Here is a 16,605-nt window from a genome sequence, read left to right as displayed (position 1 = left end):
ACATCACAACAGTTAACCTTAATATTCCTTTATAATAACCTCAAAATTAAACGTATTGTTTGGGTATTTATAAAAAATCTTTCAATTTTCAGCAATATGTCCGTAACGTAAACAAAATTTTATTTTTGTTGGCCACAAAATTATTGACCTAGCCCGGGTTGGTAGCAAAGGGATGTCAATTGGATGTTGTGAGATGAAAGTTCGATTGAATGTAAATTCGCGATCAATCAAAATGCAGTTTTTGTCATTCATTTGGAATTAATTTACTGAAGCTGACAGGCAATAATTACACACAAAAATTTCTTGTAGAATTTTGACCGATCTCTAGTGTTTCTATGAACGATACTAGTAGAATTTAAGGCTCTTTGTTAAAGAAGACAATCTAATGTTAGTCCGACACATGTTACTACGTTCAAACAGTTTGACGCATGCAGCCGTCCTTACGCCAAGCCTCCGACAAAATCAAACCAATTAATCATGTATCGAGCTCCCGCTAACAACAGCTGTATAAGTTTATTCAAATGAACCCGGTTGTCATGCTCCACCGAGGAGGTCCGGCTTCGGGAACGCATCCAGAATAACAATCGATCCAGACGACGGTTTGACCATTCCTCGCTATCTCCAAAATCGCGGATATTACGCAGGTTTCGCACATGCGTTCACATACGATTAATTTTTTACTTGTTCCTGTACCTATTAACTGCTCCACTAAATCATCTCTTTCGGATTAACACGCAATAAAACACACTTTAGTGAATAAATTTCCATATATTTTAACATATCCTGAAACGGCTGATATTTTCCCGTCTTCACGCTAATTAAGTAAAGCTAATTGAGTTACCTTGCGAAACACTTGGCCTGCCATCGGCCACCGAGAAACCTCCAGTGTACGATAAACTAACATCTCGATTGCCAGGTAGATGGTACGACTGACTGCCGGACATTCCGGCAGAGCCCTAAAAAGGAAAAGTAATATTAATTTCGCATTTTATAATAACAATAATCCTTATCATACCGAGAGCCCTCCTGGTCCAGCTTGGAATCCCTGCGAGGCTGAATTAGCTGCTGAAGCCCCAAAGCCTCCTAATGGTCCTTGATTGTAAAACGACTGAGCTCCGGCGTTGGCAGCACTAGCACCGAAGCCTTGTGGTGTAAATTGTTGATTAAAAGCGTTGGCATTCGCATTCGAACTTGCTGCTCCGAAGCTGTAACGAAACCGCGTAAAAATTATAACATCAAACTGAAGGATTATTTTCAGAAAGATTCATCCAACCGCAAAGGGTTGAAAAATTAGGTGTCAAATTAAGCAAAATTAAGATAACCGTTTACAATTTGCACGCATTAATTCAAATTTTGAACCGGAAAGTATCGCAGATTCCGGGCACGTACACCCAATCATGTTAATGAGGCCTTAAAGCTCGTCTCGTGTTCCTTTTGGCTGGCGCTGTTTGGAAATGGAAATACCCGGGGATCGCCGAACCGATCCCACGCTGAGCACTGACTGCAGCGCACCACGGCGACCAGCCCGGCCAGTATCAGGGTCGAATCGGTCGTAAAAGTGTGCCCGGTGTGCCATTTCGAATTTCATCAATTTTTATCAAACACCATTTGGCGGAATGCTAAACAGTTCGGACAGTTGCCAACACCGTCTGCTCAAATGCGACCAATTGGGGACCCCATCGCAATTCAGTTGCCATCAATCTTGCGGCTAAAATCATCACATGGACGGGGGCTATAATTAGATTTAACGATTTTTATAAATTTTCGATTCTAATATTGTTCTTGTATTATGTTATAGTATAACGCCACGGATTCATTTAAATTCAATTCCATTTTCAAATAATACACTAATTTTGTCTTATTTTTCCATGATTGATTCTATCCCAGTTTTATTTTTGTCTCGAAATTTACATTCGATTACGTATTCTTAAAATTCTGTTTATTTTTATCTCTTTCGTCTGGATAGCCATGCTATTTTAGGTCCAAAATGGGGAAAACTCGGACACATGAAGACCAAGAAAAAACAATGGTGTTCGATTAGTTGATTTATTCGTCGTAAAACTGAATTTGAATAGGTATAGACCTTTCAAAATTCTCTGTTGCATGATTAATGTAATTGAATTGGGTTGAACCTCTTTCTTCGTCAGTATCGCAAGGAATTTGTTGCAGATCCGGTTTATTTTCTTAATCTAACTACACGCTTATTGTTCTTAAGAATTCAATAAGTTATGTGTTATTCAAACAACATTTAAATAATTGACTTTCTGTTTTTTCTACGACAGACTTTGCAGCCAACTGTTAGATTACAGGATAATTGCAGGGCCAGTTGCTACGATCCTATTGATTGCAACTTTGCAACACCCTCTCCCAGCCGAGATTCCAACATACGACGACTGGCTTATTAGGCCAGCATCATACCTCGAGGCCAACTGGGAGGCACACATTTAAATAATTATCTAAACCAAAACTCGAATAAAAGATAATCTTACCGGCTCCGCGAAGTGGAGAAAAAATGTTTCAGAAACCAATATCATATGCCACTTCTATCATATTCTGGATTTCAAAATGTTCATTCAAGCAGTAATACTCACATTTATTAATGATTCCCATTAAATTAGTTGACAATTTAACTCAGTGGTGCCCAGACATAGGCGTGGTGCGGGCCAAAACAGATTGCCCCATGAGTACGCGGGCCGCAATGACCTCTGGCCATTCTTGCGCATAACAAAATGTAAAATAGGCGGCAGCAAAAGCCGATTTTTAGAAATCACCACAAGATTTAAACCGGAAAGCAATCAGATCTACAATATACACCAGGTATTACGACTGAACTGAGTGACCCCTGTACCATCAAAAAAATTATTCATAAGTCCCCCATCCCTCAAATCAGTCCGCGGGCCACACGAATCACCACGAAGGGTCGCATGCGGCCCGCGGGCCACAGTTTGGTCATCACTGGCTTAACTATTGATAACTGAGACTATATTGAATAACTCCACAAAATTGTTACTTACCCTCCAAATTGTCGCTTTGGCCGGGAGTGACTCGGGGACATCAACAAGTCCATTAAACTTCTCGCTGGCCGCCGTGCTGCCAAATTGGAATTCCGCACGTTCAGAGATGATTCGACAAGCACTTCCTCAAACGCGGCATCGTTCGTTTTTGCTTTCAATGCTACATCTAAAACGATATTTTTATACTCTATTAATCAATGGATTTTTTTTTCAATAGATTTTAGAGATCAATAAGGGGTTTGCCGTCAATTGAGATATATGATATGATTACCTTCGAAGCTGTCTGACAGTTTCGATTATTTTTCTGGACGTTTAAATATCAGAATGAACGACACAATAATGCAAAGATAATAAAAAATTAACTAACGTTAAAAATAACGTTTAATTTTTTCTTGGAATTTAAACTTTGAAACTTTGCTTACGGAAGACACGTGCACTTGCCATATTCGAACGAAAGGTGTTACGGATTATTTTTGATGAGGTACAAACGGATCGCGGAGAGAGGTGCAGGCGTATGTATCACGAGTTACAGGCACTACTTGGGAAGATTCCCATTGTACACCTGGCGAAAGTAGGGAGACTACGGTGGGCCGGCCACGTCGCAAGGAAGCCGGCTGACTGTGCAGTGAAATCCGTTCTCTTCACGAACTCTACCGGCACCAGGAATAGAGAGGCCCAACGTGCTAGATGGCTCGATCAGGTTGAAGCCGAGACACTCAACGAAATGGCGACGAGTAGCCCAGAACCGAGTACAGTGGATAGGAATTCTTAATACGGCAAGAGACCCCGGCTCCCAGCAAGTAGAAACGTAACAGTTTAAATTAACATATTTAGCATGATTCCATGCATTATTCCACTTTTTAAAACGCCAGATCTCTTAAACTACTGCATCAAAAAATCAATTTTTTCTAACCAAGTATAATAAAAGCAATTCTAAGTAACAAGACAATTCCAAGTAATAAAAGACGGTAATTAAAATCAAAATATTACCTGGGAATGGCCTGGTAATTTGTTTGTGTACATTTCTTTATGCAAAAAGTGTAACTATAAATATTTGATGACGCAAAGATTGATTCAAATATGGCCAAAAATGGGAAAATAACCTTGGTTCTAATTAATGCACAGTAGCCCATAAATAGCCGAAAAAAGGAATGGTAATGACATACCATGCGTCCATTTTCTATTTCCAATCGATGGAGACGTTTCATAACGCTCGACTGACAAGCGACTTCATGCGCCATGGCGTCTTTTCTTTAGCCCACGTCATTTCATACCAAGGATGGAGCCTAAGTTCCTAAGTGTCAGTGGTTTTATTAGCCATGACCATGTAGTACCGAATTAGGACACAAGATTGCAACTTTCTAGCTCAGTAGTGCCCTCAGTAGTAGTGCCAAATCAGATCAGCCCATGAAAACTGCGGGCCGTAAACTTCTTTCCATTCCTCAGGATAACATGATTTCCTAAGACTCACCTGGCTTTGTTTGAGGGGGGATTTAAACTACTTTGTCCATTAAATTGAACTCGCCATAATATTCATACCAGAAAGCATGAAGATTAAACTGGATGTCCCGATAGTCATAGTCATTAATTAAATTATCCTAGAATTCCCATCTACAATCCTCGCAGCAGTTCGCGGACCGCACCTCAAAGGGCTCTATGTATGGGTATGAGCACCTCATGAACTGTGTATAGCCATTGCACAGTAGACCAAGAACGTGAAACGTGTCACATTTTTCCTAGCGTCTTTTGTATTCATTTAAGCAATATAGTGTCTTCGAAACTTTTGTTTATATGAATATCCCCCATACTTTGAATGTGTCAAAAATTAATCATGGTTTACTTTAACAAAAATTACAAAACTAGGGTAGATGATCCATTAGTTGCGCTACTAAGCACAATATAACTTCATTTTGCTTGTCTATTGAGGTATATGCTTCAATTAATGCTTGTGGGATATAGATTTATCATATACAAGGTATTTGTCACAAGGCAAGACAATTGCTTTCGTTGTACGAGAAGCTTTATAAAGAAAAAATGAATTTTCCGGTTCAATTATATTGTACCAACAGTTGCGCTAATGTTTCCTTAATTAAGTTTGATGTTCCTTTAATTGTGGTGGTATTCCATATACATTGCTAGGTTGCTAAGTGATAAAACATCGTAGCAAAACTATAGATGAGCGCCTGTAGTTGTGCGCTCCAACTGCGCGTTGGATTTTGGCAAATTGGCATTTTAGCAAATAATGCTTTAATTTTAAATGGTGTAGTCTAACTACCAATACTTCTAAAAACCGGTTTTATATAATGAATGTAATTGTTTTATCTAAAATGCTACGGTGACGAAAATATGCATTAATAATGAATGGTAGCGCAACTATTGGTACTACCACAACTATTGGATTAAGTACCCTAATTTTTTTTGTGTAAGGAAATCCAGACATAGTTTCTTCGGCAAATCTGTAGAAAATCCAAAAGTAAGCAGCTTTGGTGAAGAAATTATGTCTGTACAGAAGCTCCGAAGACACTACATTGCTAAAATTAAAGCAAAAGACGCATGGAAATAAAGTTCCGCTTTTCGCCCTTTTGGACTACTGTGCATCGATGCCTACCACAAAATACAGCAGTCCCCTGAACAAGACGGTGGGTGGTACGGTACGCCCACTGCGATATCTCAGCTGTCCATGAATCAATAAAGTTAATTTTCGGTAGTTGATTAGGTTATACCACAGACAAACAGACATAACATTCGTTTTTCATTCTTCGTACCGATTAAACCGTCATAGCAAATTTGGGCTTAGTTGGGAATGTCTTCGTTTTGGTCAAAATGGCGCTTTTTGACGAAAGAAGGGGAATTTTCCATAAAAAATACTTGCTACTTCGAGGGATACTCCTGTTGCTATTTGATATTTGGGAATGCCTATCATAGATGGTGCTGGTGGTCAGGCTAAATGTGAGGTTCGATGATTTTTGTTGATTTATCTTCCAAGAGTTATGTCTGTTTTTCTGTGGTTATACTAAATACTAAGAAAATATCAAAAATCAACTTTATTGATTAATGGACAACTAACAAATCGCCATGGGCGTACAACACCACCCTCCACCTTATTCGGGGAATTACTGTAAGATCATTAAGCTTACCGCAGTAGCCTTTAACCCAATGGACAGTTGAGAAATCGCGGTGGACCACCTGTTCGCCTTATTCGATGGATTTCTATATAGGTATATTACTCAATATGGACAAAATATAGGTTCTTTTTCTTGTTCAACAAAAACATCTCTTCGTGGCTAAAGTTAAGAATCCAGCAAACTTACCACAATGCCGACCGATTGAGGATGTTTTTGAGAAGTCAAAACTTTAGTAAATACAAATGGTTAGCAAGCCTAAAATGCGCAGCAATTAGCTTGTCGCACCCGAAAATGCATAAAATGCGTAGACTTTTTCCTTTAAAGAATATAATTTTACCTAATGGAAGACAGGTCAATTTTCTGTTAATATCATATTTGCAGTTACACTGAAATTTGTGCAGATTTTTTGTTTATAAACCATTATTCAGGTTGGATTGCATATTTGAGCCATTCAATCCATTTGACAGCATCTAAGACGTTGCTTTACTTCACATAACGCAACTTTTTAGATTTCATAATACCTATAGGGGAAAAGTGTATAATGTGCCCCCCCTAAGAATAAATGGATATATCTTAGTCATACTTCCAACGAGTAACATGTAAACTACGTATAATTGTTAGTTTTTAAGCTGAAAGTCTATTGCAACTATTTAGATTAGTTGGTATTGCAGAATAAAAGTGCTACGAATTATTTATTAACGACGTCTAAATTTTAGGTTCTTCAACTATGCCGGGCAAAATGCCCTAGCTGCGGTATAAAATGCCCCATGCAGACTGGGTAATATGCCCCATTCGACCGAAACTAGATTTGTTTTATATAAAAAACTACACAGCAGTCCCCGAATAAGGCGGTTTCGATTAAGAACGTTTTTATTAAGGACGGTGATCCCGAGTGATTCCATTAAGGCGGTCGAACGTCATTATTGGAGTCTACGAAGCATATGGGATTTGACTTAATTGGTACCAACATGGAATAACTCGTTATCTTGACTGCATAGAACGTTGCGGTCTTCAAGAAGGTTATTCACATGACTGCCACCTTTAAGATGGTATGGAAAGAAGTGCAGAATCATCTCACTGCGTGGCGCTAGCGTATATGCAATCTTTTTATGAAACCTGTATCTCGCGCTGCTGACTATCTAGCAAGTTGCGATCTTCGGGAAGGTTACTCATATGACTGCCACCTTCAAGAAGGGATGGAAAAAAAGGAGAATTGTCTCATTACGTGGCGCTAGCGTATATGTAATATACTTATACAGGCTGTATCTGAGCTTTAGAACTTTTTTACTGCTAGCATTAAACTAGCAAGAAACAAAAAAAATACTGCATTACGAGCCAGCTAAATTAGTAAAAGGAAATAAGTGATAAAAATGCATCAATTTTCTATGATTAGGCCATTTTTATGAAGTTTTGGGCATCTGAGAAATTGGGGATGAAAAAAGAACAAGGAGGTTCTTTTAATTGACGAAAAAAATGTATTATAAGCATTTTTACCTAAACATTAAACGTGACAACCAAATCTGTTCTTGCTTTTCACATGTCCGTTATTATTTTCTATGCAAAAACCTACTAAAAGAAACAAAAAAATCGAAAGAAATTTTTTGCCGATTTTCAAAAATTCCATGTTTGAATTTCCATTTCTGTTCATGTTAAGCGTTAATACTTCTTACAGCCATTTCACGAGTCCTTTTGGCTGTAGAGCTCACAGACAATTGATTTAATAAAAAAAATTGACTTATATTCAACCAATTATTTTTTTGCCCCCCGATTTTTCAAGGCAAGCCAAAGGCGGAGGATGGGTGACAAAAACTTTAAAAGAAAATTGCAATTGTCTTATATATTTTTTCATGAATCGTTGAGAATGTTTGGAAACTAGCTGGAAATATATGCACGTGACTGAGACCCATGAAATAAGTGAGTTGGTGAGATTCTATGGTCATTAATAGATAGTAGATTGCCACGATTTTTTTGCAATCAGTGAGAAAAAAAATTGAGCGTTGAAGTTCGTGATTTGTCATAGTTTTGTAGTAGTGAGACAATTCTGCAGTTTTTTCCATCCCTTCTTGAAGGTGGCAATCAAATGAATAACCTTTCCGAAGACCACAACTTGCTAGATAGTCAGCAGCGCAAGATACAGCCTGTATAAGAAGATAACATATATGCTAGCGCCACGTAGAGGGACAATTCTGCACTTTTTTCCTTCCGTTCTTAATGGTGGCAGTCAGATGAATAACCTTCCCGAAGACCGTAACTTGCTAGATAGCCAGCAGCACAAGATACAGCCTGTATAAGAAGATAACATATATGCAAGCGCCACGTAGAGAGACAATTCTGCACTTTTTTCCATTCCTTCTTAGAAGTATCAATAATATGAATAACCTTTGCGAAGACCGCAACTTGCTAAATAGTCAGCAGCGCAAGATACAGCCTGTATAAGAAGATAACATATATGCTAGCGCCACGTAGAGAGACAATTCTGCACTTTTTTCCTTCCGTTCTTAATGGTGGCAGTCAGATGAATAACCTTCCCGAAGACCGTAACTTGCTAGATAGCCAGCAGCGCAAGATACAGCCTGTATAAGAAGATAACATATATGCAAGCGCCACGTAGAGAGACAATTCTGCACTTTTTTCCATTCCTTCTTAGAAGTATCAATAATATGAATAACCTTTGCGAAGACCGCAACTTGCTAAATAGTCAGCAGCGCAAGATACAGCCTGTATAAGAAGATAACATATATGCTAGCGCCACGTAGAGAGACAATTTTGCACTTTTTTCCTTCCGTTCTTAATGGTGGCAGTCAGATGAATAACCTTCCCGAAGACCGTAACTTGCTAGATAGCCAGCAGCGCAAGATACAGCCTGTATAAGAAGATAACATATATGCAAGCGCCACGTAGAGAGACAATTCTGCACTTTTTTCCATTCCTTCTTAGAAGTATCAATAATATGAATAACCTTTGCGAAGACCGCAACTTGCTAAATAGTCAGCAGCGCAAGATACAGCCTGTATAAGAAGATAACATATATGCTAGCGCCACGTAGAGAGACAATTCTGCACTTTTTTCCTTCCGTTCTTAATGGTGGCAGTCAGATGGATAACCTTCCCGAGAACCGCTACTGGCTAGATAGTCAGCAGCGCGAGTCCCTAATAGCAGTCTTACTGAGGGGTTTGCTGTATATTGAAAACATCTAAAAAATATTACTTATAGGAAAACAGGGTCAGTTTTATTTATTACAGAAATAACAAATTTAGCGATTTTCATAAAATATATGTAAGCAGATTAACAACAAAGAAAACAATTCATAGATTCATCAGAATTCTGACAATGAGTGTGAAACCATTCACTACATGTAATACATTTTTGCCATCCATCTCCGTTTATTGAGTTGCTGAATAACCAACCACAAGTAGGGCAGATGATATCTTCTAATTTACCCTCTGTTTTAGAATGGGGTTTACGGTTAGGTCTTTTCTTGATGCTTTTTATATCCTTGGATGCATGAGCTTGTTTAAGCTGCTTCCGATATGGGGAAGACGTTAAGTCTGCACATTCGTCCTTCTTTCTATTGCTGTTACGTTTCTTTTGTTTATGTGCATGTGGGTCTGGTTTGAGATTATGAATTGGCGGCGGAGTATCGAAATTTCCAGAGCGATTCAATTCTTTTAAAAAATCGCGATCCCATCGACGGCGTTTTGGCTGGGCAACATGTTCAGATGGAGTGACGTTTTCCTGGATATCGGATAATTTTTGCTTATGGCTGTTATTTATCCTGGAGGTTTGATAAAACACGTTTGACGATGACGGCTGTGGATCCTCTTTTGGTTGTTCGTTATTTTTAAAAAGACTGGTTAAATTTGTGTCACTTTGATGAAGCATTGATGAATCTGTGAAGTTTGGAGGCTCTAAAGCTGTTTCCTCGATACATGAGGAAATAGGATTATCATCATCGGTTTCTTGTACGACGAGTGATGTGAGGTTACCGTTTTCATCTACAAAATAAAATGTACTTAAATCCGTAGTCATGTCTTCTGAAACACTACATGGCTCTATAGTGGTAGCATCGATGGCAAGAGCAGTATCGTTGCATGAAAGTTGCTGAAGATTGAAAGGCTGATTTTGATCCAGGCTGAAGTGTGGATATGCTGCAGTACTAGTGGCTTCAGTATTCAAGGAAGAAACATTATTATTATCATCGTTGGAATGTTTTAAAAAGTCAGAGGAGGCAAAATCGTTATCTGAAAACACATATCGGCTGAACGGATATATGCCAGTTTTCCGAAAACCATTTCGAGCCACGGAGATAGTAGCAGCTTCAGTGTAGGCTTCATTAACTATTGCAGCAACATTATAAACCGTAATAGGGTTGCCGTTGTTTCGTTTCATAAATGAATCCAAAGCTTTTGAGTAGTACGCTTTGAACGGTCCCATGAACGAAACGTCTAGTGGCTGAGTTTTATGGGATGTGTGAGGAGGAATGGATAGGACACGAACATGGTTAGCTATTGCCTTCTCCAACACTTCCAAATTTTTCGTGTGGCTCGAGTGGCCGTCCAAAATAAGGAGTACCGGATCCTCAGCTGTCGGATGGGCAAACAACAGAAAATGATCAAACCAACGTGAAAAGGTGTCCATGGTACTCCAACCATTGGGGTTACTTGCAAAAATCGATTCGGGTGGAGCACCCACCTTCAACGCATCATTCATTCGTTGACGCGGAAAAATGAATAATGGTGGCAAAAATTGGCCAGATGCCGACATGGCCATCGTTATAGTCGTATTGACACCTCTTTCTGCCGATACAAGTCTACCAACTTGATGTTGGCCCTTTTTTGCCATCACTTTAATATTCCGTGTCTGAACCTAAAATAAAAAAATTAAGGCAACAAATGTTCAACAATGATAATAACTTCACATACCGTGCTGACACCGGTCTCATCAACATTCCATATCCTGCTTGGTGGGTAAGCATGCTGAGCGTAAATACGTTCTAAGAGATCGGCGAACTGAGTAGTGGTTTTTCTGTTAAAGCCTTTGGCCCGTGCGAGTGACGTATTTTCCGGTGTACGGAGAGTAAGTGTTTTATGGCGTCGCAGAAAACTTTTCAGCCAATCTTGTCCCGCTAACTTACATCGTTTGTCAAACGGGTGCTGGATTTCATTTTTCTCAGCCATTTGATATGCCAAGCTGCGCATCTCTCTAGACGATAAACCGTGAAAGCATTCACTCATTTGGATTGCATACGTGGCCAGCTCCTCCTCCTGTTGTGGCGAAAAAACTGTGGCAAAACTTCCTAGCGGTGGCAGCGTAATCTGTTTTGGATCTTCCGTTTTTTCCAAATACCGCCTCAGTGTACGCTTTGGAATACCGTACATATTTGCAGCCTGATTTTTTGACAAACCATTGTGAACTGCGGATATGGCTTGAGACATGTTTTCGATTTTCCACAATCGGTGTCTGGGTTCTGGTTTTGGTTTCCGTGCCATCTAGAACATACAAAAAAGGTATGTTTACACATTCGCAGTATCAATGGGGCACATTACACCACCACAAGTGGGGCATTATGACCGAGTTTGACTTGTTATGAAAAATTATAAATACTGAAGCAAATTCAGCGTTTCTTACCGTTTTTCCACCGGAGATAACTTTTTAGAACGTCACTTCACACAACTGAAACACAGCAACCAGTTCCTTACAGATTATAACACTTAAAAAGCTTACGAGAACGAACCGAAAAGTTAGATCGTGAGCTGCTCGAAATGAAATTTATTTTTGTTTTTGTTTTACAGTAAGTGACAACTGTCAAACTTGCATAGTAGGGTGGGTCCATCAATTGCTTGGGTTACTCGTTAATATTACATTTTAATTTGTGCTAATTTACGAAAAAAGCAGGTGGGGCATTTTGCCCCGCCGGGGCACGTTATACATATTTCCCCTAGATACTACCTTAGATTCAAAATGAAAGCAATGTTATGAATGGTTTAAACATTTTTCTGTGCTCAATACAAATCTTTATATTTCAAAGTTTTCTTGTAATAAACCGCATAAAACCTTTCGAAATGAAATAAGTACCAAATGTCTTCTTTTCGTTTCTAATCAATGGAGGCGCTTTATAGTGCTCAGCTGCAAAGTGACTTCAATGCTGCAGCAGAGATGAACCCAAATCAATTAATCCAAACCAAGTATTTAAATATTCAAGTATTTAAACAATCAAGTATTTAAATAATCATTTAAATAATCTTTCTCAGCAGAGACGAAAAAATTTGAGCCAAGTTGTATCATAGCCATGCAGATACTGCGAGCCTGTAAACAATTTTTGATTAACTTTACTTGAAATCAAGTAGGCAAACCTTTTAAAAGTGTCAAAACAAGGTTAAAAAGTTCAGGTATCAGCATCGTTGGCTCGAGCAGCACGTTCCTCACAATCATGTGGAAGATTTGTGCCTCACAAAAAAAGGTTACAAAAGTTAGTTTAGAAACAAAGTTTTATAATTCCGATTGAGAATCAAAATCAATATTACAATGATCAATATTTTAACACCACGTTGGCATGAATATATCAAATCTGCTATCTACACTATGGGAAATCATTTTGACTGGATTTAAGAAACGTGTAAGGCGATATATCTCTACATATTTGCGCTGGTTAGAGGAGATGCTCGAAAATTGGATTTTGTATTTAATTTATGATCATCTTGTGCATATGTTTAAATGGTAGGTGTTAAGTCAGGCCGAACCAAGTGACAAAACTCTGATTTCGAGAAAAACGCGTTCAAAGTATGCTGCTCTGTATGGTTTATAGCAATCAATCGTTCGAAATCATCTCATAACTCTGTCTGTTTGCCTGTTTTATGTAGTCTGAATAAAGTAAAATGTAGCTTAGAAAATTCTTGATCGTTTGCTGTCATCAACTCATTTTTCTTTTAAATTTTGCGGCTTGGTCCGGTCTAATTTACTCCGACCAAATATACGAACAGAAAATGTCATGCCAATCCGTCAAGTGTTTACGAAGATACACGCACACTTGCAACGATACGTCAGGGCATGTTTCTCAAAACTACGCCTATGGTTTCAAATTCGGTGAGCAAGATTTCTTGAAAATTTCTGAACTGATACATTTCAAATTTTAACACAAGCATTCTAAAAATATTTTTAAAAATTATTCGAAGATTTTTCCTCACCGATTAGTATTTGTCATTTTATGGATGATTTAAGTGAAAACTTCTGCCGAAAATAGATATTTTTGGGTCTGAGATTCTGGAAATTCTAGATTCTTCAATTCTAGAAAAATACAGAAAAAGGCCTTTCAGCTGTAGATAACCCCTTAAATGAAATGATGGAAATAACAAGAAATTTTGAAAAGCAGAAAATCTAGCTCATTCTCCGATCTAAAAGCTTAAATTTGAAGAGTGGTTTCTTGAACCAAATGGCAAACATTCGGCGGATTTTTGCTGTACTGAGGATCGTATTTCATTAGATTATTTTGTGGTAATTTTAAATGCTAAGATAACAATAAAATTTTCAAAAATTATTCAAAAACTGAGAAGTGAGCTATTAGCGGTAATATCAGTTACTCTTTAAACGGTTATTTTGAGAACAAATAGTTTTAATTTTAAAATAAATTTACTAGGACGTATTTGTTTGTATTTTTTGAAATGAACATTCTAAACGATTCCTGAAAGTTTCATCTTAGGTATAGTAGTATTGACCAATTTTAAAAGTATAAATTTAATTTTTACGCTCTAGATTTATAGTATATCGAGTGAGGGCGAAGTCCATCTCAACATCAACACATATGCGAAGAACAAACTGATAAATTATTGCTTTTAAAATAGTGCATTTGTCTATCCATTAATAGATTTTAGTCCCAATCAACTCGAATTCCAGTTGGTGCACTAATAAGCTAAGACTATACTGGAATAGCTCATCTCATGGGATTGCTGCCTGCATGGATGTATGTTTTTATCGCCGCATGCTCTTCAAGCTGGCCAAATTGATCGCGTGAAGAAGCATTGATAATGACGCTGGTAAATCCCATCACAAAACGTAAAACCGGTTTGTGCGAATTCACGTTTTCCAGCATAAGTGTTGATGAACAAAGAAAGGCACGAACGATCTGATATCAATCGTCAAACTGCATTAATTGATCGGCTGTGGTGCCGAGGTGTGCTTTACACGGTCCACTTCTTCCGGGGCTAACCACAACTAGTCACTAGACGACAAAACTACTAGCTTCCAGGGGAAAACCCCAAACGATGTGGTGTGAACGGCTGCTTCATTGATCGTCCTCTTGACGCTTTTAAAGCTTATCAGATTACACATTTGTATATATTATTGTCTATAAAAGCATCATAACAAACGTTGGTGGTGTTTCACAAAACGAATAAACTTAATAGTTGTGGCATGTTACATACATACTAATTATTTCTCAATCGCAAAACATGCAAACGATGAATTTAATTATACGAGTATGCTCTATTCGAAATTGTGCAAAACAAAAGAGTTTGTACGATTTAGAATACATAATATTAGACAATAGAATACAGGTACCAAGGACTGAACATATGGAATTAATATCTGAAATCGTAGCAGTTTCCTAATAAGCTTAACATATAAATGGTCACTGATTGTGTCTGCCGGGTATAAACGTATAACACAAATGACCTTAAATATAATTAGCAAATTGTGGGCTCTCAGTTCGTCATGTTAACGACCAAATCCAAATTCATTGCTCTTACGGAACGCCAAATATGATTGTTTCAATTGCAAAAATGGTTATCGATTAATAACCAAACAGTAGTAGTTTTATATAAATATATAAAAAATATCCATATAAATAAAATAAATAAAATAAAATAAAAAGGAAATTATCAAAATATGAAGGCTTCACACTAAATTGCAACTTCAATGTTACATTAGTTTAAGTCGGTAAATTTTGGCAAAATAATACGTAACGCCATTTTTGAAATATGAAGATAGGTTCATATTTTAAAAATGGCGATACGTAGTATTTTGCCAAAATAAACGGAAAATAAAATCTTTCTTTGCCGAAAGTTGAATCTAGTTGAACAATTAATTTGAATAACCACAACATTGTAACGTGAACGGTCTCGATAATTTAACGGCGCTTTACTTTTCAAGTTTGTATTAAATATTTTTTTATCTACCTTCACTGTGCCCACTAACGGCAACCACCAGCAATAATACCGAAACACAAATGAGAACTTTCATTTTACTGCAGTCGATCCACTACACTCCAGCGAGACAGCACTAAATCGCGATTTGATGATACTTCCACCCGGTCACTGTCACAGCCAAAACCAAACTGAGATTCGACCTTACGATGTTTGGCGTAGAGTATAGGCAGACCTTCTACCATTGAAACTTGAATTCCAGGTTTTTCACTTGATAAAGACTTTGTTTGCCTTTATAATCTTTCGCAGCATCCGTCGGCAGTTCCGCAGGAAAACAAAAACGCTAAGAAGTTCAATACAAAATATATATAACTTTATGTAAATCACAAAACAACGCAGACCAAGCGATAGTGTAGACGCATGATCTCAAAGCTCAAAGCTTTCTGGTTTGTCTAATGAAATTCATCGAAAACCGAAAAGGTTCTTTACCTTATCGCATTGAGTTGCATACGCAAAACAAACATTCTGACCTTGCCGAGAGTGGTATGCCTCGCTGATAGAGGGGCTGCTGCCGGCCCCAATTTCATCCGCAAAATCCGCTCATTTGTACAAACAAAAGTGCCTTGAGATGGACCGGTTGTTTACGTGCGGTCATACCTATATAAATTTATTTCTTATAACCAATGACTTTCCTGATTGTTTATAGCATACATTTCAACGCCTATATTTGAAACGATTTGCCGAATAATAAACCTTCAGTATACTGTATGATTGTTATATTCAACTATAGCAGCTGATAACGTATTTTGAAAACATTGTAAATAGAAAAGGATTGTAATAACAACCTGAGATTATATTTACTGCTAAGAGGATTCGGTTTCAATTTGCTAAAAAGATTGTCTTTTAGCTAAGCAACATTGGATTCATTTCTTTCAGAGGGCAATTGTTGAAACCGTATACATATTTATTTATTTATTTATTTATTTATTTATTTATTTATTTATTTATTTATTTATTTATTTATTTATTTATTTATTTATTTATTTATTTATTTATTTATTTATTTATTTATTTATTTATTTATTTATTTATTTATTTATTAAGTCAACATCAATAAACTACAGTTGTGCTAATGATGGTAAAGTTTCTTAAACTAATAACAATCACACAGCCAAAAAAGTTACAAATATACTCAAATTTTCTCAAACGTCATTTATAGAGTAAAATACAAAAAATTTCGTGACACGTGTCAAACGTATCCCGTGACAAATTAAATTCAAAGACAGCAGCAATTTTATTGAATACTCGCTGTACTCCGGTCTTAGCACT

At 37.5% G+C, this 16,605-nt stretch overlaps 1 protein-coding gene across 1 annotated transcript; it reads right to left on the bottom strand.

Annotated features, from left to right (window-relative positions):
* Window positions 1-760: 760 nt before the first annotated feature.
* Window positions 761-15,659, bottom strand: LOC128735062 (uncharacterized). The gene is made up of 4 exons (XM_053829538.1): window positions 15,310-15,659; window positions 3,015-3,180; window positions 1,016-1,205; window positions 761-956 (listed from the first exon to the last, which is right to left on the bottom strand). Exons 1-4 carry the CDS (start codon window positions 15,371-15,373, stop codon window positions 819-821), a joined length of 558 nt encoding a protein of 185 aa, XP_053685513.1. The 5' UTR covers window positions 15,374-15,659; the 3' UTR covers window positions 761-818.
* Between the last annotated feature and the right edge of the window lie 946 nt (window positions 15,660-16,605).

The sequence above is a fragment of the Sabethes cyaneus genome, chromosome 2 (genome assembly GCF_943734655.1).
Source record: "Sabethes cyaneus chromosome 2, idSabCyanKW18_F2, whole genome shotgun sequence".
Taxonomy (NCBI): domain Eukaryota; kingdom Metazoa; phylum Arthropoda; class Insecta; order Diptera; family Culicidae; genus Sabethes; species Sabethes cyaneus.
This window is presented reverse-complemented; position numbering and strand designations above follow the sequence as displayed.

What these genes read in the sequence shown, in the direction of transcription:
- LOC128735062 (XM_053829538.1), bottom strand. Translation starts at nt 15,373, where the DNA reads ATGAAAGTTCTCATTTGTGTTTCGGTATTATTGCTGGTGGTTGCCGTT. An exon ending in CGTTAGTGGGCACAGTGAAG is followed by an intron (nt 3,181 to 15,309) that starts GTAGATAAAAAA and finishes ATATCGTTTTAG; the next exon opens with ATGTAGCATTGAAAGCAAAA. An exon ending in CTGGACCAGGAGGGCTCTCG is followed by an intron (nt 957 to 1,015) that starts GTATGATAAGGA and finishes TTTCCTTTTTAG; the next exon opens with GGCTCTGCCGGAATGTCCGG.